The 22085-nt window shown below is 37.2% G+C and overlaps 1 protein-coding gene and 1 non-coding gene across 2 annotated transcripts; one reads left to right on the top strand and one right to left on the bottom strand.

Annotated features, from left to right (window-relative positions):
• Nucleotides 1-14385: 14385 nt before the first annotated feature.
• Nucleotides 14386-14826, bottom strand: LOC140888123 (uncharacterized). The gene has a single exon (XM_073295806.1). The coding sequence runs from the start codon at nucleotides 14824-14826 to the stop codon at nucleotides 14386-14388; it is 441 nt and encodes a 146-aa protein (XP_073151907.1).
• Nucleotides 14827-20729: 5903 nt separating this feature from the next.
• LOC140893953 (small nucleolar RNA R71) lies at nucleotides 20730-20835 on the top strand. The gene has a single exon (XR_012153511.1). It is a non-coding gene; the product is annotated as a small nucleolar RNA R71 (small nucleolar RNA).
• Nucleotides 20836-22085: the final 1250 nt, after the last annotated feature.

Here is a 22085-nt window from a genome sequence, read left to right as displayed (position 1 = left end):
CCGAACCTAGATCGGAACATCCGATCCTGCTATCGGAGCTTCCGAAGATCCTGATCTGCCACGTGTCAAAATATCATTGGTTGACTTCGGATAGGGCGATCGGAGCTTCCGATCCCGATCGGAGTTTCCGGTCCTGCCACACGTCATGCATGACGTAATATCGATCGGAGCTTCCAATCCTGCATCGGAGCTTCCGATCTCACCTTCGGAGCTTCCGATCCGTTCGATACCAAATTGGTTTAATTAACATAATTAATCTCTTAATTACCAATTTTGGGTACGGGGTACTACAAGTTTGATATGAAAAATGCTATGAGCAAACATGGAAATAATATCATGGAAATTTGCATATCGGATAGTGGTACAACGCACACTATTATGCGATATGAAAGATATTTCTTGGAAATAAAACCAACAAAAACAATGGTGAATACAATGTTGGAAAACTGGCGTTCAGATCAATCACGATTGATACCCGGTGCAGCGGAAGTTTAAAAATTTTATTATGGAACAATTCCATAGTGTGGGTATCAACCGTTTACGATTAAATTATTTGTGTGTGTAAAAATTAAATAACTGTTATGTAATTTTTACCTTCAATCTCGAAGCGAGATTATTGGACACCACACAGATTTCTCTGCGCTTCTTGTATCTCCCTGGAACTGATGAACAAGCTTTCCTTCAATCAGGTCCACGAATGGAGGTTTAATCCCTCTGATAGATTGCACTAGAAAATCTATCAAAAGTTTTCTACGAAGAGAATAAACGAATTTGATTCGCTATTCCAGACTGCAATTCAAAATCACAGACCGGAATTTCTCACGCAGAGAAGGGAAGGGGGCGGCCGATTTGAGAGAGAGGAGGCTAGGGTTTTCGAAATTTTTCTCTCAAAATTATGACCTGTTGTGTGTAATTTCTGTACTGCAATAACTTATTTATAATGCAGGCCACTAACACCTTAGGGCCCATTAGTCATAAGTTGAGGCCCGACAAGCAAAGCCCGCATGTTCAGAAATTAATATAAAATTTATCGTGACTCCGATTGATAAACCGATTTTACCAATGTGCACAGAAACCATTTCTGCACATTTTAAAGTCAAGATAAATTTTCCTGAATCCGAATTCAGTGGTTTCCAAAAATGTACATCCCTATGTCATTTTAGGAAATCCTACTCCCTTACTCTTATTTAAGAAGTCCAACTTCTTTATTCATTAAATTTAACTCTTTAAATTTAACTATCTCAACGGGGATTAAAACTCCATTACACTGTGTGACCCTCAATGGTTCAGGGATACAGCTAGCCGTGGGCTCACAACTCCTTGTGACTCGGAACAACGATTTCCGACTTGCCCAACGAATCATGGTAAAGCGCCTAGCAACATCGCCCCATGATTCCCTAGGTATCACTGATAGTGCCTACAAGAACCAGTAGATTTTGGTTAGCGTACAGTACGGTCCCTTCATCCATATATCCCGATCGAATCAACAACCATTGGTATATCGAGAGTCGCTCAAGATTCGATAACTATGCAATACATCTTGAAGATCAAATTAGTGACATCGCATGTGCTACTAAGAAACCATTTCTTAAATCACATCAAGTACTCTGGCCAGAGATTCGTCACACTAATATCTCCTCAGATCGCATAGGATATCCACACTCGCAAGTATGTGGTGAATCCTTGACAACAATGCATCGACTCCTATATGTGTTGTAACTGTACCCAATCCCGACACCTGATGACCCCCATAGAGTCGATAAACGAGTCAAAGCACAGTACTAGCATATAGAGTCTCCATGATGTTTCAAGTAGTAAGGACTAATGGTGTACAACCAAAACCGCGGACTTTATCCACTCGATAAGTGATAACCACTTGGAAAGCCCGGATAGGGTAGTTCGATTATTCATCCTATGAATATCCATTTGCATGCTTCGAACATCTCCATGTTCCCTACCAATGAAACGTGGTACTCCGCATCGCAAATGCTAGTCTCAAACTCGAGCGATCCTTATCCTTATTCTCGGACGGCTCAATCGACTAGGAACAGTTTAGAATATACAGTGACTATAAGATGTATTTCATGATAGACATCCCCATGTTCTACCACATCTTACATACACTATAGTATATTCAAGGTCTTTATCAAAACAACAATAGTATATCACAATATAACAATATGAAGAAAGATAAAGTCATTGCCATTAATAAAAGTGTAAATTACATTAAACAAAAGATCGTTTGTACAAAGAGTCATCAAAGCCCATAGCCACAAGTTGGCTCACTGGGCACCCACTCTTTCATACAATATCAGGTCCTGTAGACTTGATTGAAGGTTGTGGAAAAGCACATTTTTTGTTACCTAATGGTACAAATTTTTTGATAAATGATGCTTTATATTCACCAGAATCAAAAAGAAATTTGTTGAGTTTTAATGACATATATTCTCATGGATATGATACTGAGACAATAACTGATGGAAATCAGAAATATATGTGTCTTACCACATATAAATCAGGAAAGAAATATGTGGTTGAAAAATTATCAATGCTCCCTACTGGATTGCATTATACATATATAAGGTCAATCAAATCAAATATGGTGGTTAATAGTTCTTCAATATTAACCAATTGGCATGTGTTGTGAAAATTTCCTCGCAAGCGTACGAGTGTCAAGTTTTAATATAGTGAATAATTCAGATATCGATCCCACATGGAGTAAAATGAAAATATTTAGTACTTGTAATTAGAATAGTCCAAACTTTATCTAGAAAATCAAACTTTGAGAATTTTGCAATAAAAATAAAATAATTAAGAGATTTAAAAGAACGCACACCACTTTCAGATTAAAAATCAATCAGAGAAAAATGGTCTAGAGGTATAGATTTCACCTGGTTTCAACAACAGTCAATCATAAATAATTAATCTTCATGAATTTCAGTCAATTAATAGCCAAGAACACTTAAGTTTATTATTTCCCTCTCTCGAGCAACAAATAATGTTTATCAACTACAATTCAATTCCAATATTCCTATTAAGAATTTATCGCAGTGATCTATCACAAAACAATGTTCTTTTTAAAAGCTCTGTTAAAATCATACACTCTCCCGAGTTGTATAAATAATTAACAGTGTAGTTTCTAATGTCCTATTCAAAATCCCCTCTCCCGAGCAATGATTCAAATAAATATAACAAATCAATTATTGATCAGATAATTGAAAAGACAATCAATTCTAAAAAAACAATTAATCTAGAAGAAACTCAATTCAATAAAATCAAACATTCATGAAAGCGTCTACACCAGGTTTCATCCGACCTCTAGACTATAAAAATTAGTTCATAATAAAATTCTGAATAAAACAATAATTTATAAATTCAAACATATTCAGAATTAAATAAAATTAAGAAATCAAATCCGTCGACGCCGTGTCCGGACTATCGAACTCCGTCTTCGTTCTTCAGTTAAGCTCCAGAAAAAATCACCAAAGTTTACGATCAATCTCTGATATCCTCTTGTGTGTGTGGCGGCTCTCTCCTCTATTGTCAGATAAAAATCCTTTTATATTGCTCAGCAAAAGCCCACAAAACTAAGCCCATAAAAATTGCCTGAAATAATAAAATCTTTCCAATTCAGCAACGGAGCGGGCGCTCAAGTGAAGGCGCGGGCGCGCCTCTACCTCGATTACAATCTCCAATCTTCGGAAGGCATAGCGCGTTTGCTCTTATCTCAACGCTAACAACAAGCGCTAATCTTTCTTCAGGCCCATTAAAGAAAAGTCCATTAACCTCTTTGCTCTTGTCTGATCGTTACTTTCTTCTTCTTTTCTTCTCTAATTCTTCTTATTTTCTTTTCTCCATTTTATTCTTTTCTCTTCTCAAATTTTTATTTTTCTTCACTTTTCCACATAACTTCACTAAATTTCTACGACCACAAAAACAACAAAACACAGCATAAATCTGCTCGAAACCAATAATTAACAATTAAAATCATATATAAATTAAGTGTATAAAATACACTTATCAAATACCCCCAAACTTAGACTTTTGCTAGTCCCGAGCAAAACAATTCAAAACAAAATTACTTCAAAAACTACTACTCATCATAAACTCACAAGAATAGTCAAGAAATATTATGGATCAATGGCCTCGACAATGATTTCAAAGAATTTTCAAATCCAATCATGTCACACCTACTAACACTTGAAATTTTTAGCCAATCACAAAATAATAACCGCATAAACTCACAATCTTCGCAACTCATGTTCAAAACACCATTTTCCAAGTTCAATTCAAACATTCATAGATCATGAGGACTTTTCAAGGATAGCATAGGATCAAATATAGGATATAAATCAAAAACACTCACAATTAGGTAAATGCAAAGAATAATAATGTGTGCGTGTTTCGATCAATATTCATAATCATTAAAAGCATCAATCAACAGTCCATTGGCTAAATTCTCGCAACTCTTCTCCACTAGTATATTGGGCAACTGAGACTCGGTCAATAGGACTTGTTCAGCTTATAATGTAAGGCCTGGCTCACGGCTACAAACGAAGGATAAGAATTCAAATAAGGAGTAATTCACATTCATGCTTTAATTCTAATTTCAACTCCTTTTCTTTCACACTTTCACACTTATTGATTTTTCAATTTTTTCACACATCTTTCACAAATTTTTTCATTTCTTTCACAACTTTTTCAACCACATTTTTCAACTCTTTCTACTACCTCTTTTAATCTTTTCAATTCATCCACCACACCATTTCATTTTTCACAAATAAAGCTAGGAGCATACAACATTTTAGCATTCAAATTACTCCCTTAAAGGTAGGAATTAGTGTTTAGGCTAATTAGGTAGTCAATGTAGGACCTTGAAATAATGATGAATGGGGGTTTCATCACATGTTTACACGCATGCCATTCGATTTTCAATAAAGTTCAAATAAGGTACTGGGGATACATATAAAATAGGTAGCTTGAAAGGCTCAAACGCATTCAGAAAAATCGCCTAAATCATTCCTAATCTCAATTTTGCCCGTATTTCGCCTCGAAGAGTGTCCGAACTAGTTCTAGACAAGTCTCAATCCACAATTAAATCATACAAATTCAATCAGTGCAGAAAAGATAATCATCAGCAGTAAACGATGATTTTCACAAATTTCAGAATTTTGTACCTCAAAGTACTAATATACGTGTAGACTCAAATCGGCAACAAAGGATAAAATAATTCAATGAAAATCAGGCCCAAAAATTTCAAACAATGCCTCAATCATATCTATGACTGTATGTCTCAAAAATCAGATTCAAGTATTAATCACAGAGTATATAGGAAACTGTTCATAAAATTGGTTCCATTTTTCTCAAAAATATTTGTCAGATAGGTAGACAATCATGGATTTCAGTTATAGCACAAAACAAAAAATTTTCAGCCATGCATCCACATATTTCTCAACTTCTTTTCAACTTAACTAACAACAACAACTAAACTCAACAAAAAATTTTATCTATGAAATTCAAAACTCAACTTTCAACAATCAATTCAACAAAATCAGACATTGATTTACCCCCCCAAACTTAATGTAATCATTGTCCCTAATGATTAAAAACAATAAAAGAACAAGGGACTCATACCTTCGACACCGAGCATCAGTACTCAGCGTAATCAAAATGTCCAATAAAATAACTTGCAGCCGCAAAACCAAGGTGGAAGATATGGAGGAGGTAGAGATACACGACTTAACATCCACTTTAACCTGAAAAGAGTACATGCACTCGATTAAAACACAAAAATTGAAACCCAAAGCATGCAATACAATATATCTCGCTTAATGTATGGGAAAATAGGGAAGAGTGCTAGGCATCATGCGCTTCATATGTTCGATCTTGCATGGTTTGGCTGCTGAAGATTCATTTGCTCAAGAGATGGCTGTGCATAAAGGTTATTTGAGCAAGGTGGAGGTGCAGAAGGTTGTGCTATATGTTACTCCATTCAAATTTTATGGAAGTGCAAGCTGCGCATGGAGAGTAGCAGCTGGAATGGTTGATTAGCGCAATGTTTCTGATCAAGTAGGAGAGCGAGAGCACATGTTAGGCTGTTGTGATCTCATTTGCGCATGGAATTTCTGATCAAGGTTGCCCGTTTGCACTAGGAAGAGAAACAACATGGAGCGCTGGTGGTGATTATTTGCATAGCAACTGGGAGCGCGATATCGCATTATGAGGTGCAGAGTAGGAATAATTGGCGCAAGATGAAGGGCAGCTGGGTTGGTTGGGATTGCGCGATGGCGCATGAATTGTAGCTGGGAAGGAGCGCGTTAGTGCTGAGGAACGCGCTAATGGAGATGATGATGCGCTATCGCGCTAGTTGGAAGGCGCAGAAAAAGCGCGGGCGCTAAAGAGGAGTGGCGCGGGCGCGCCTTTAAGTCGCAAAATAACTCCAATTTCGTCCAGGTAAGGCGCGGGCGCTTCGATAAATGGGGCGGGCGCGCCCCTTGCTCGAATTTGAGATTTTTGGAGCCTGCAATTTTTTGAAAATTAAGAAAAATTAGCTCAAAAATTTAAAATAAAAAAAATACTTAAAACAATTAAATAACAAAAATGAAATAAACTGAAAATAAAAGCAAATAAAATAAAATAAACAAAATGCTTGGGTTGCCTCCCAAATGGCGCTTGGTTTATAGTCGTCATCCCGACTTTCACCGGTGTTAGTTGATTTTTTCCTTCGCTCTCACACGCCAAATATATTCACTAAAACTGCAATGAAAACAAAAGAAATAAATTAAAAATTAAAAATCAAATAAATAAAAACTCTAAATTAAAATCTAGACTAATTGGTAACAAGACTAAAAAATAATCAAAATTTACTCCCCGGCAACGGCACCAAAAACTTGTTGTGAAAATTTTCTCGCAAGCGTACGAGTGTCAAGTTTTAATATAGTGAATAATTCAGATATCGATCCCACAGGGAGTAAAATGAAAATATTTAGTACTTGTAATTAGAATAGTCCAAACTTTATCTAGAAAATCAAACTTTGAGAATTTTGCAATAAAAATAAAATAATTAAGAGATTTAAAAGCATGCACACCACTTTCAGATTAAAAATCAATCAGAGAAAAATGGTCTAGAGGTATAGATTTCACCTGGTTTCAACAACAGTCAATCATAAATAATTAATCTTCATGAATTTCAGTCAATTAATAGCCAAGAACACTTAAGTCTATTATTTCCCTCTTCCGAGTAACAAATAATGTTTATCAACTACAATTTAATTCCAATATTCCTATTAAGAATTTATCGCAGTGATCTATCACAAAACAATGTTTTTTTTAAAAGCTCTGTTAAAATCATACACTCTCCCGAGCTATATAAATAATTAACAGTGTAGTTTCTAATGTCCTATTCAAAATCCCCTCTCCGAAGAAATGATTTCAAATAAATATAACAAATCAATTATTGATCAGATAATTGAAAAGACAATCAATTCTAGAAAAAACAATTAATCTAGAAGAAACTCAATTCAAAAATCAAACATTCATGAAAGCGTCTACACCAGGTTCCATCCGACCTCTAGACTATAAAAATTAGTTCATAATAAAATTCTGAATAAAACAATAATTTATAAATTCAAACATATTCAGAATTAAATAAAAGTAAGAAATCAAATCCGTCGACGCCGTGTCCGGACTATCGAACTCCGTCTTCGTTCTTCAGTTAAGCTCCAGAAAAAATCACCAAAGTTTACGATCAATCTCTGATATCCTCTTGTGTGTGTGGCGGCTCTCTCCTCTATTGTCAGATAAAAATCTTTTTATATTGCTCAGCAAAAGCCCACAAAACTAAGCCCATAAAAATTGCCTGAAATAATAAAATCTTTCCAATTCAGCAACGGAGCGGGCGCTCAAGTGAAGGCGCGGGCGCGCCTCTACCTCGATTACAATCTCCAATCTTCAGAAGGCATAGCGCGTTTGCTCTTATCTCAACGCTAACAACAAGCGCTAATCTTTCTTCAGGCCCATTAAAGAAAAGCTCATTAACCTCTTTGATCTTGTCTGATCGTTACTTTCTTCTTCTTTTCTTCTCTAATTCTTCTTATTTTCTTTTCTCCATTTTATTCTTTTCTCTTCTCAAATTCTTATTTTTCTTCACTTTTCCACATAACTTCACTAAATTTCTACGACCACAAAAACAACAAAATACAGCATAAATCTGCTCGAAACCAATAATTAACAATTAAAATCATATATAAATTAAGTGTATAAAATACACTTATCAGCATGATCGATTGGAACATCCTGGTTCAATAATGATGCGAATAATTATTGAAAATACACATGGTCATCCATTGAAAGACCAGAAGATCTTTCAGAATAATAAGTTTCAATGTAAAGCATGTTCTCTTGGAAAACTTATTATAAGACCATCGCCAGCTAAAATCCAAACAGAATCACCCATATTTCTTGAACGTATTCAGGGTGATATTTGTGGGCCAATTCATCCACCATGTGGACCATTTCGATATTTTATGGTATTGATCGATGCCTCCAGCAGATGGTCACATGTATGCTTATTGTCAACTCGAAATGTGGCATTTGCAAGATTAATGGCTCAAATAATAAAATTGCGGAATCAATTTTCCGACTATACAATCAAGAAAATAAGACTTGATAATGCTGGAGAATTTACTTCCCAAACTTTCAATGACTATTGTATGTCAATGGGAATTACTGTTGAACATCATGTTGCTCATGTTCATACACAGAATGGATTGGTTGAATCATTGATTAAACATCTACAGCTGATTGCTAGACCAATGATTATGAGAACAAAACTCCCTATTTCTATATGGGGACATGCAATTTTACATGCTGCGGCATTAATTCGCATCAGACCAAGTGCATATCATAAATTCTCCCCATTGCAGCTTGCATTTGGTAAAGAACCAAATATTTCTCATCTGAGAATTTTTAGATGTATGGTGTATGTTCCTATTGCACCACCTCAACGATCAAAAATGGGTCCTCAAAGAAAAATTGGTATTTATATCGGTTATGATAGCCCATCAATCATTCGATATCTTGAGCCTCAGACAGGCGATGTGTTTACAACACATTTTGTTGATTGTCATTTTAATGAAGAAATCTTCCCAATGTTAGGGGGAGAAAAGAAACACATCGAAAAAGAAATCACATGGTATGTACCATCATTGTTACATTTGGATCCAAGGACCAAACAATGTGAGAAAGATGTACATCAAATTGTGCACTTGAAAAGAATTGCAAATCAAATGCCAGATGCATTTGCAGACACAAAAGGGATAACAAAATCATATATACATGCTGTAAATGCCCCTGCTCGAATTGAAATTCCAAAGAAACAAATTGAAGACACTCATGATGTCATAAAACGCTTGAAGCGTGGAAGACCAGTCGGTTCCAAGGATAAAAATCCTTGAAAAAGAAAAGGCATAGAGAAACACGATGATCATAAAATTGAAAATGGTGTTCCAGAAGAAACACCTGATGATGAAAATGTTCTGTCAGAACCATAAACTGACAAGAATCGTGAAATCTCTATCAATTATATTAATACTGGAAAAATATGGAACCGAAAAGACATAGAAGATATTGATGAGATATTTTCTTATAATGTGGCTTGTAACATCATAAATGAAAATGAGAATCATAAACCAAAATCTTTTGGTGAATGTAAAACTCATCATGATTGGGCCAAATGGAAAGATGTCATCCAGGTTGAATTGGATTCGCTAAATAAACGTAATGTTTTTGGACCTATAGTCCTCACACCTGAAGGTGTAAAACCTGTTAGATACAAATGGGTTTTTATTCGAAAGCGAAATGAGAAAAATGAAATAGTCAGATATAAAGCTAAACTTGTTGCACAAGGTTTTTCTCAAAGGCCTGGAATTGATTATGAAGAAACGTATTCTCCTGTTATGGATGCAATTACGTTTTGATATTTGATTAGTTTGGCCGTGTCAGAAAATTTGGAAATGTGTCTTATGGATGTTGTTACAGCTTACTTATACGGATCACTTGATAGTGATATATACATGAAAATCCCTGAAGGATTTAAGATGTCTGAAGCACAAAGTTCAACCCAGAGAATTTTATTCTGTAAAATTGCAAAGATCATTATATGGGTTAAAACAATTAGGCCGAATGTGGTATAATCGGCTAAGTGAGCACTTGATGAAAAAGGGATATGTAAATGATCCAATATGCCCTTGTGTTTTCATCAAGAAAACAACATCCGGATGTGTAATTATTGCTGTATATATTGATGATTTAAATATCATTGGAACGAATAAAGAAATTCAAGAAGTTATGATGTACTTGAAGGAAGAATTTGAAATGAAGGATCTTTTAAAAACCAAGTACTGTCTGGGTTTGCAAATCGAACAAAAAGAATGTGGAATTTTTGTTCACCAGACAAATTATACAGAAAAGGTCCTTAAACATTTTAATATGGATAAATCAAATCCATTAAGTACTCCAATGGTTGTAAGATCATTAAATATAGAAAAAGATCCATTTCGTCCATGTGAAGGTGATGAAATTATTCTTGGTCATGAAGTACCATATCTAAGTGCCATTGGTGCCCTTATGTATCTTGCAAATTGCACTAGACCTGATATATCTTTTGCTGTAAATTTATTGGCAAAATTCAGTTCATATCCAACAAAAAGGCACTGGAACGAAATTAAACATATATTCCGTTATCTACGAGGAATGACAGATTTGGGACTTTTGTACTCAAAAGACACCAATCAAAGTATCATTGGTTATGCTGATGCTGGATATTTATCTGATCCACATAAGGCACATTCCTAAACCGGATATGTATTTACTCGTGGAGGCACCGCAATTTCTTGGCGTTCATAGAAACAAACACTCGTAATAACTTCATCAAATCACGCTGAGATTATTGCGCTACATGAAGCAAGCCGTGAATGTGTTTGGCTAAAATCAATGACACAACATATCCAAACTTCTTGTGGATTATCAGTAGATGTTGCGTGTTTTTCGCTTGCAAGCGCACGATGTCAAGTTATAATACAGGAATTTAAGTCCAGATCGTTCCCACGGAGAATGAATAAATGATATTATATCAAATATTTGCAACTAATATAATCCTAATCCTATGTAGAGCTACGAAGTTGATTTGATTTTTATAAAACTAAAATTTGCAAGAAACAAAACTAAATAACCACGAGTTCATGAGAAAAAATTCAATAAGCGATGAATGCTAGAGGTTCGACTTCACTTGACTGTACACCACAATTTATTTCTAATGATTGTTCAATTATAAAATATTCTAATTTATTAGCCAAGAATCCCTATTATTTTCTACTACCTCTCTCAAGTGTCAAGCAGAAATTCGTATTCAATAACAAACTCAATATCTCTATCAAAGTTCAATTATTAAATCCGTTAAATAGCACAAAAATTCTTATAACGACTTCTATGGAGTTATATGCCTCTCGAACAGTATAAACACCAAAGATGTATTTTCCTATGTCGTATTCAAAATCTCCTCTCTCGAGTGATAGATTCTAAATAAAATATCATTTAATCTATGGCCAGTAAATTGAAAGCATTAAGATCAGGAAAACACAAATAAACTGTGTGAAGAAATTTAAATATATAAATCAAAATATGTCAATCATGGTTTCCAGTCAAGATCCGTCTACCTCTAGACTAAGAAATTAGTTTATAACGCAATTCAAAATCAAATAAATCATGTTTTTCCAACAATCCATAAACTAAGAAAAACAGAGTTCAAAGAGAAACTAAAACGAATTAGAATGAAGCTTCTCCGTCGCCGGATGCCGCCGTCTTCCGTCTTCGTACTGAATTCTCAAGCTCTTGTGCACTTCCAATCGCTCAATAGCCGTCTTATGCTCTGAAAAATTCTCTCCAACCCTCGTATCTTTTAGAATAAGCCTTAAAATCCTTTCTTAAACTCGATCAAAAACTTTCCAAATTTTAGGATTGCGCAGCGCTGGAGCGCTAGTCATCGGCGCTGGAGCGCCCGTCCAATTTCCTCAACAGCACTGGAGCGCTGGTTTGATAGCGCTGGAGCGCTATTTCCTCGACTTTTCACCCTTCGGAAGACTCCGTGTAGCGCTGGAGCGCTTGGCTTGTAGCGCTGGGGCGCTAGTCTGGGCAATTTTATTTCTTTGTTCTTCAACTCTTTTTCACCTCCTTTTCACTTCTTTTGGCCGATTAAAATGAATAACACTTAAATTCCTGCAAACAACACAAACAACAAGGGAAATGCATAATATCGCTCAAAACACAACAAAAGCCAAGCTAAATCATATAAAATATAAGTGCATAAATTGCACTTATCAAATACCCCCAAACTTGAACTTTTGCTAGTCCCGAGCAAAACAAAACAACACAAACAAAATACTAAGACGCACAGGGAATTAAAAACACACAAGAAAATAGTAAAACTTATTAACCTAACTGGCCTCAGATGTTCAACAATTAATCCATGTGTAGTTAATTTTCTCAAGAGTTCTCGTGTGTGTGTGATTAGCCAATCTTGTCTACCCACCTAACTTTCGGTCAAATCATGCAATCAGTAAGCCTCAAAGAGTCATTAACTCCGCTCTCTAGTTTCAACACACTCTCCACCAAGTTCAACCGTTACTCCCAAAAATCAACAGGACTTATCAGGGAGTTCTTTTAGGCAAGCACTTTTTATAGCAGAGAAGTATCCATAGTCAATGTAAGCATATAGGATTCAAGTAAAGAGAATTGGATATTTATAATTTTCTGCGGTATTGAGTAGGCTAGGTTTATCAGTTACAGGGCATTGTCAGACATTTGTCTGACTCCTCTACTCCATACATTCTACACCTTTTTGCATTTTTTTTGGACTCAAATTTCAATTCATTTTCAATGCCTCCCCTCACCTTACTTTCTCCATCTTTTTCATCCAATTGGATTTTTTTTTCTTTTTTTTTTTCTTTTCGGCCTTCTTTCAGTTTTGGATTTTTCTTTTTTTTTTTTTTTCGCAAGGCTACAAATGAAAGACTAACAAATCAAAGGCTTGCAGGCTCAAAAACAAAGTTGCCTAAATCATTTCTCTGTTTGTAAAAATCTACCTCAGTTTCGAGTATGTATCACCAAAGTTAAGAATCAAATCAGCTAATCTTCTCACAAAATCCACACAATTTTCTCTACTTATCAGGAGTATCGACAGTCAAGGCTATAGTGCAGAAAAAGTGAGAACTCAAGATCCAATGTCGCCAACACTAGATTATATTTTCTTTTCTTGTTTTTTTCAACTTCATCGTCATAGGCCATTTTTCTTTTTCTTTTCTCATTTTCATATTTTTGTTTTTGTTTTCTCAAATAAACAACCACACAACCGAACACAGACAACATTAAAATAAAACGAACAACTGAACAATAAAACTGACACAAAACAAAACAAGCAAAAACATAATACGAACGAGAAACTAAAAATACAGATGCAGGAACTAGTGACTGATTCAGCATGCAACAACAACTATCCAAATTTCATACTACGTTTCAACTCAACCACTTTCGCCAACCCAACAATTCAACAACCACATAAACATCAAACATTTTACATCCAAATCACAACCAACATAACAGTTCAATACCCCCCCAAACTTAGATTCGTGCATTGTCCCTAATGTACAATGAATCGATAAAAGAACAAGGGAAGACACGTACCTATGGCGACGACCATCAGTGGTCATCGCCCATGTCATCATCCTGGGGTTGCCACGTAGGAGGTGGGGGAAACTGCGGATCCTCACTGGAGCCAGGAAAGAGCTGGGCTAGAGTCGTCGTGAAATCCACCATATAATCCATGAAAATATCAGTCCGACGACAATGAAGGTCTAGCCGCTGCTCCACTCGCGTCAATCGCTCATCAAAATGCTCATACGCTCCAGTAAGTGGTAGTGGTGGTGGCTGGCTGCTACTCGTCGGGCGATCTCGAGGTGCGGCTGCTCGCGGAGGGGGTGGTATATTCTCTCGTGTAGTCCCAGTAATAGGTCCTTGAACCTTAAAAAGCTCTTCATCTGCACCCCATGTAACTCCAGCATGTGCACAAAGCGCGGTGATCAGAGCAGGGTGCGGCAATCCACCAGTCGTGGTGCCCTTTACCGCCGAAATAATGGAATCCTGAATGATGTTCCCCAAGTTTACCGTCTTTCCTGTGACAATACTGTAAGTCAGCACAGCCCGTTTCGCTGTCACCTCAGAATTGTGGCCAGTGGGCAGCACACGAGAAGCTATCAGAAAAAACCAAGACCTCGCATCTTGCTTCATTTTCCCGGAAGGAAAATGTACCACTGCTTCATTCTTCATCTTCCATTATGCCCCTTCTTCACAAAGAGTGGCAATAATCTCATCATAGTCCACATCACTCGCCTTGAATGCCGAATACTCATCCTCATCTATAGATGGCATACCATAGAGGGTATTAATGGTGTGCCCATCAAATTCCACTCGCTTACCTCGCACTAGAACATGGAATTGCTCATGCTTGCATTTTAGATTGGCATAAAATTCCCGGACTAAAGAAATCACAGCATCACCGGGATGTTGGACAAAATTCGTCCATCTTCGCGCAACAGCTGCTTGTCGCACATCCCACAAAGGTAGAGGAGAATTAGGATCAAACCCTCTTTCTCTAACCATGCTCTTGCTCACCATGAGAGAATAATTCTTGGCGGCCTCTTCATCCCAAAACTGATGGGCATCGAAAGTACCGAACGAAGATGCACCTTTCTTTTGTTTCTTTCTCGGAGCCATTACAATAGCGCAATCTCAATTGAACCAAGCAATAATTCAACACAACAGTACACCACCGCCCACTATGCCGCTTAATCTCCAACCAATCTAAACAATTTACCACGCCGCACAACCAACAATAACAAGTCTACCAACCCGATATAACCGCACAAATCGCAAATCTTCAGCATAACAACAATGTCACAGAAATTGGCCCCTCCAATAACAAATAAGCAAATATTATGCACCACCTAATGATCAACTTCCAATCCATGTACGAATTTCTCACAACAATTTCGGATGATCAATTCTAAAAGCACCATAAACATGTAAATAATACGCAGCACGGAGCCCTTCCAATATAAAAAATCGGCCGAATTTTTCAAGCCCCAAAATGTTCAATTTACCTCGGATGGTGTCGAGTCCGGCGGAATAGATAAAGTTGGACAAGATATAGAACAACTCGGCTTCGCCCCTCAGTGAATTCGAAGCTTACTTCTTCGACAGAAATAATAGAGATCGACGCCCCTTTTCTCGAAATCCCTAGCTGCGAAAATATTGAAACCCGGATGACGAAAATTCGAACAAGATGCGAGGAAAGGATGAATTTGTGCGATGTATGGTGTAGCCGAGAGTTTTAGGTGGGATTTTTTTTCGAATTGCAGGGGCGGATTTCTTGGAGGCGGCGAACAAGGCTAGGAAATCTGAAGGATTATGACTGAATGAATTCTGAGATCCCCTTTTATTTTTCAAAATTTTTGCGATAGCGCTGGAGCGCTATATAAGTGGCGCTGGAGCGCCCGATGTTTTTCAGGCACAGCACTGGAGCGCTATATGAAGAGCACTGGAGCGCTAAACTTTCGTCCTTGATGATACAGAACAGCACTGGAGAGCTATATTGAGAGCGCTGGGGCGCTATATCTTCGACTTTGGAACTCACATACTAGCGTTGGAGCGCTAAACTTTCGACTTTTCTAAAAAAATCCAACGTAAGAACAGCGCTGGAGCGCTATATGGAGAGCGCTGGAGCGCTATATTCTCGAATTTCATACTCCAAAATGTGATTTTTGTGAAGAAAAGAACCTGCAATAAAACTCCGAATTAGGACCAAAATTAGTCAAATAACTGAAATTCAATAAAAGTAACTAAAAAAATAAAATAAAATAAAACAAAATTTAAAAAAAAAATTGGGTTGCCTCCCAAAGAGCGCTTGGTTTATCGTCGTCAGCCCGACTTTTCTGGAGTGTTTATGCAGGGTCTATCAAAGCAACTTTCTCCATGTTCCGCACTTCATTGCCAAAATAATGTTTCAACCTCTGCCCATTGACTTGGAATGTCTGACCATCTTGACAGCTCAGTTCAATGGCGCCATAGGAATGCACTTTCACCATGGTGAACGGACCAGACCATCTTGATTTCAACTTACCTGGAAATAAGCGGAGACGAGAGTTAAATAATAATACATGTTGTCCAAGCTCGAACTCTCTCTTCAGTAATATTTTGTCATGCCACTTTTTGGTTTGTTCTTTGTAGAGCTTGGCATTTTCGTAAGAATGATTACGAAACTTCTCAATCTCATGCAACTGCAACAATCGCTCTTCTCCAGCAGCTTTCATATCAAAATTCAACTTTTTCACCGCCCAATACGCTCGATGCTCTAACTCCACTGGCAGATGGCATGCTTTACCAAAGACCAACCTGTATGGAGACATGCCCATAGGAGTTTTGAACGCAGTCCGGTATGCCCATAGTGCATCATCCAACTTAACTGCCCAATCCTTTCGGTTCGTGTTGACAGTCTTTTCCAGAATTTGCTTAATTTCCCGGTTGGATATTTCAGCTTGCCCATTTGTTTGTGGATGATATGCACATGCCACTTTATGCCTAACACCATATTTTTTCAGCAATGAATTAAAGATTTTATTGCAAAAATGCGTACCTTCATCACTGATAATGGCCCTTGGTGTTCCAAACCTCGTGAAAATATTTTTCTGCACAAACTGCACCACTACACGAGCATCATTAGTGGAGGTGGCGATTGCTTCCACCCATTTCGAAACATAATCAACAGCCAATAAAATATACGATTGCCCAAAAGATATAGGAAATGGTCCCATAAAATCAATACCCCACACATCAAATAATTCGACCTCTAAAATATTTGTGAGAGGTAATTCATGACGCCTAGATATATTTCCCATCCTTTGACATCTATCACATGATTTTACCAAGGTATAACTGTCTTTGAATAAATTTGGCCAATAAAAACCAGACTGAAGTACCTTGGCGGCTGTCCGTGTGGCTCCAAAGTGACCACCATACGGTGCAGAATGACATTGTTCCAAAATCTCTTTTGCTTCAGCTTCATCCACGCATCTCCTTATCACTTGGTCCGAACACTTCTTGTACACAAACGGATCATCCCACAGATAAAACTTGACATCATGAAAGAATTTCTTCCTTTGGTGATGATTGAGATCTGGAGGCATAACACCACACGAAAGAAAATTAGCAAAATCTGCAAACCAAGGAAGTTTAGAATTTACCTCAAAAAGATGCTCATCAGGAAATTGCTCCTTAATGAGTTCATGTTCAACTTTTCCTTCCAACTCCAAGCGAGACAGATGATCCGCTACTAAATTTTCACTCCCTTTCTTGTCTCTAATTTTGAAATCAAACTCTTGTAGTAAGAGTATCCACCGAATCAATCTTGGCTTGGCATCCTTCTTGGCAAAGAGATAACGAATAGCTGCATGGTCAGTATAAACAATTACTTTTGAGTCTATGAGATACGACCTGAATTTGTCGAAGGAGAACGCCACAGCCAGCATCTCTTTTTCAGTAGTGGTGTAATTTTGTTGTGCTCCGTCAAGAGTGTGGCTGGCGTAGTAAATCGCCTGAAACATCTTATCTTTTCGTTGTCCCAAAACTGCTCCTACAACATAATCGCTGGCATCACACATTACTTCAAACGGCTTCTTCCAGTCAGGCACAATCATAATAGGCGCAGAAATTAGTGCCTCCTTGATTTTCGTGAACGCCTGCAAACACGCGTTATCAAAAATAAATGATGTATCTTTTTCTAACAAATTACATAAAGGCTTAGTAATTTTAGAAAAATCTCTAATAAAGCGACGATAAAACCCGGCGTGTCCCAAGAAACTTCTAATAGCTTTCACATTATTTGGCAGTGGAAGCTTTTCAATCGCAACCACTTTTGCTCGATCCACCTCAAGCCCATTAGATGACACTTTATGCCCAAGTACGATGCCTTCTTGCACCATGAAGTCGCATTTTCCCCAGTTAAGCACTAAATTTTTCTCTTGACAACGCTGCAAAACAAGGGTCAGATTGTGCAAACAATGATCAAACAAAGACCCAAACACAGAAAAATCATCCATAAAAATTTCCATGACTTCTTCTACCATGTCGGAAAAAATTGCCATCATGCACCGCTGAAAAGTAGCCGGTGCATTACACAAACCAAATGGCATTCTCCTAAAAGCATAAGTACCATAGGGACATGTGAAAGTTGTTTTCTCTTGATCCTCTGGCGCTATAGCAATTTGATTATAGCTAGAATAGCCATCTAAAAAACAGTAATGTTTATAACCTATCAACCTGTCAAGCATCTGATCAATAAAAGGAAGAGGAAAATGATCTTTTCTAGTAGCCGTATTCAACCTTCTATAATCAATGCAAACTCTCCAACCAGTAACAGTACAAGTCGAAATCAACTCATTTTTCTCATTTTTAACTACAGTCATACCTCCCTTTTTCGGCACAACCTGTACTGGCGACACCCAAAAACTGTCAGAAATAGCATAAATAATACCAGCATTCAATAATTTCAACACCTCAGCTTTTACCACTTCTTTCATCGCAGGATTTAACCTCCTTTGATTATCAACATAGGGATTATATGACTCCTCCATTAAAATCTTATGCATGCAGATATTGGGACTAATTCCCTTGATATCAGAAATTGACCAACCCAACGCAGATTTAAATTTTCTCAAAACTCTTAATAATTTATCTTTTTCATCATGAGTAAGAGAAGATGAAATAATTACCGGGTTAGTCGAATTTTCTCCCAAAAATGCATAACATAAATGATCAGGCAGTTCTTTCAATTCAGGAGTAGAAACTGATACCTCTTTTTCGACTTCCGAAGACAATGATTCAGTTTTTTCTTGGCCATCTTTTTCCTTTGGCAAACTTTCAAGAGCGAGAAATTTCTCTCTAAGTTCCCAATCATCCCCATCAAATTGGGTTATGGAATTAATTAAGCACCTCGCCAAAACGTCCTCCAATTCCAATCCTGCACAAAAATTATTCTCATAAGAATTAGATAAATCAATGCGATTACAAGAATGTACCTCCTCTTGGTATTTCATGGTTTTATAGATATTGAAAGTGACAGCATCACCACCAACTCGTAGAGTTAGTTCACCCTCTTGCACATCAATTAACGCTCTGCCAGTCGCCAAGAATGGTCTCCCCAAAATTAGAGGGACATCTAGATCTTCTTCCATATCAAACACTACAAAGTCAGCAGGAAAAATAAACTTATCTACTTTTACCAGTACATCTTCCACAACTCCTCTAGGATAAGTAAGAGAACGATCAGCCAATTGCAGAGTAATCGTGGTTGGTTTCACCTCGCCAAGCTCCAAAGACCTGAAAATAGACAAAGACATTAAATTAATACTTGCACCTAAATCACATAATGCCCTATTAACAGTCGCACCACCAAAATACAAGGAATAGTGAAACTCCCTGGGTCTTTCAGTTTCTGTGGCAATTTCTTTTGTAGGATGGCGCTGCACTCCTCTGTCAACTTCACTGTTTCAAACTCTTCAAGCTTTCTCTTCCTCGTCATCACATCCTTCATGAATTTAGCATAGTGTGGCATCTGCTCCAAAGCATCAGCGAATGGAATATTAATATGAATTTTCTTGAAAATGTCAAGAAACTTAGAAAACCTCTCATCTAACGCTTTCTTCTTGAACCGCTGAGGATATGGTAGAACAGCTTCTGGCACAAGCGGTTTCTCAGGAACAACTGCAGACTTGCTGGAATTTTTGCTATCAGAATTTTCGGACTCCACCACAATCTCTTCAAATTCCTCATCATCCACTGCCTTTGGATTATCAGTCCCAATTTCTTTACCACTTCTAAGAGTAACAACATTACATTGCTCCCTAGGATTAACCTCAGTATTGCTAGGAAACACACCTCTCTGCTGATTATTCAATGCATTAGCCAGTTGACCAATTTGTGTTTCAAGATTTTTCATAGAAGCGCTCACATTGGTCAAGTGTGTCTCCATACTGTCAAGACTATTTTCATTCCTCTTAAATCTTGTGGATGATTCTGCAATAAAACTACCCACCAAATCTTCCAACGATGCCTTACCCTCACCATCCTGAGTATTGAACCCCGGTGGAGGATTCAAAACATTCTTATTGTTTGCATAAGAAAAATTCTCATGATTACGCAAACTAGGATGATACTGATTGGGTACAGGATTACCTCGATAATTGTTGTAATTCATGTTGTTCACATATTGAGCTTGCTCCACACTCTCAAATCCATCAGCAGAATTTACGGCAGTCGCCAGTGATGCTGTCTCAGTAGAACTTTGATTCCCTTTGGTCAGTGCAGCCAACTGTGTAGAAATAGTAGCCATCTGAGCAGTCAAAGCAGTGAATGCATCCACCTCATGAATTCCAGCAGCAGGCTTCCTTATTGCAGATCTCTCACTCGGCCACTGATAACTGTTAACAGCCATTTGCTCAAGCATCTCATAAGCCTGTTCAGGAAATTTAGAAAATATCGAACCTCCAGCTGCAGCATCCACAGAAATACGAGTTGGCCCATTCAAACCATTGTAGAATAATTCAATCTGTTCCCAGTCCGGAAAATTATGGTTTGGACACTTTCTAAGCAACTCCTTGTACCGCTCCCAGGCTTCATACAACTGCTCAAAATCTTGCTGTTTGAATGTAGTAATCTCTATTTTCAACTGAGCCGACTTAGCAGGCGGGAAATACTTAGCTAGAAATTTGGAAGCCATATCATCCCATGTAGTAATACTCCCAAGAGGTAGGGATTGCAACCAACTACGAGCATTGTCCCTAAGAGAGAACGGGAACAATCGTAGTTTGATTGTGTCCTCAGTAACACCATGAATCTTTACTGTGTCAGCAATCTCCAGAAAAGTACGCAGATGCAGATTCGGATCTTCAATAGCTGCACCCCTGAACTGATTCTGCTGCACCATATTAATCAGAGCTGGCTTCAATTCAAAGTTATTCGCCGTAATGTTCTGCCGAGCAATCCCAGAATAATGTGTATTGATCACCGGTCGAAAGTGATCTCTGATCGGCACCTGAGCATTATTGACAGCTCTTTCCCTTTCTCTTTCTTCAGCCATTTGTTGCAACTCTTCTCTTCTAGCTTTTCGCAAAGCTTTAGCAGTTTTCTCGATTTCTGGATCAAAGAGCAGTGAGTCGTAACTTTGGCTTTTTCGCATAAACTGCATAGACAGAAAAAAAAAATTAAAATTAGAACCAAAAAATAAAATAAAATGCTCTAAATCAAAATTAAGACTAATTATGAAACGACCCTAACTCTATAATTAATAAGTAAATATGCGGAATTTTTTTTTTTTTTTTATATATACTTACTAAATAAAATATGTACATATATGCCCATACATATATGCACAGAATAAAAAGGATTTAAAATAAATAAATAAATAAATAAGTAAACAATTAAATACTTAAATAAAAATGCATTCTTTAAAATAAAATAAATATCTGAGTCAAACATTTAATTAAAAATACTGCATAAACAAAATGATTAAAATTTGCATGCATTGACAATATTCAATAAAATATTCAAAACTCACAACCACTAAAAAAATAATATAAAATGTGTAACGTGTTGACATAATCAAAAACATGCATGTGACTCAGACATCTATCACGGTCACGGGGTCACTGCATGCCCGCTCATACATCCTCGCCTCCGGTGGGTACAACCTCATCCTCAACGTACTCACCTGCACCATACCAGTGTAGTGAGCCTATAGGCCCAACATGCTAACATAACAAGGGTTTAAAATAATTTAAAACAATTAAATACTAATACATACATATACATGAATGAGCATGCTTGAAAATTTCATAACATAACATAACTTAACTTAAATAACATAATACATAAACATTATTGAGCAATTAATTTTCTAACATCGTATGGTTGTATCCGTA

Source organism: Henckelia pumila, chromosome 3, assembly GCF_033568475.1.
Source record: "Henckelia pumila isolate YLH828 chromosome 3, ASM3356847v2, whole genome shotgun sequence".
NCBI classification, from domain to species: Eukaryota; Viridiplantae; Streptophyta; class Magnoliopsida; order Lamiales; family Gesneriaceae; genus Henckelia; species Henckelia pumila.
Note: the sequence above shows the minus strand (reverse complement) of the source record. Positions and strands in the feature narration are given on the sequence as shown.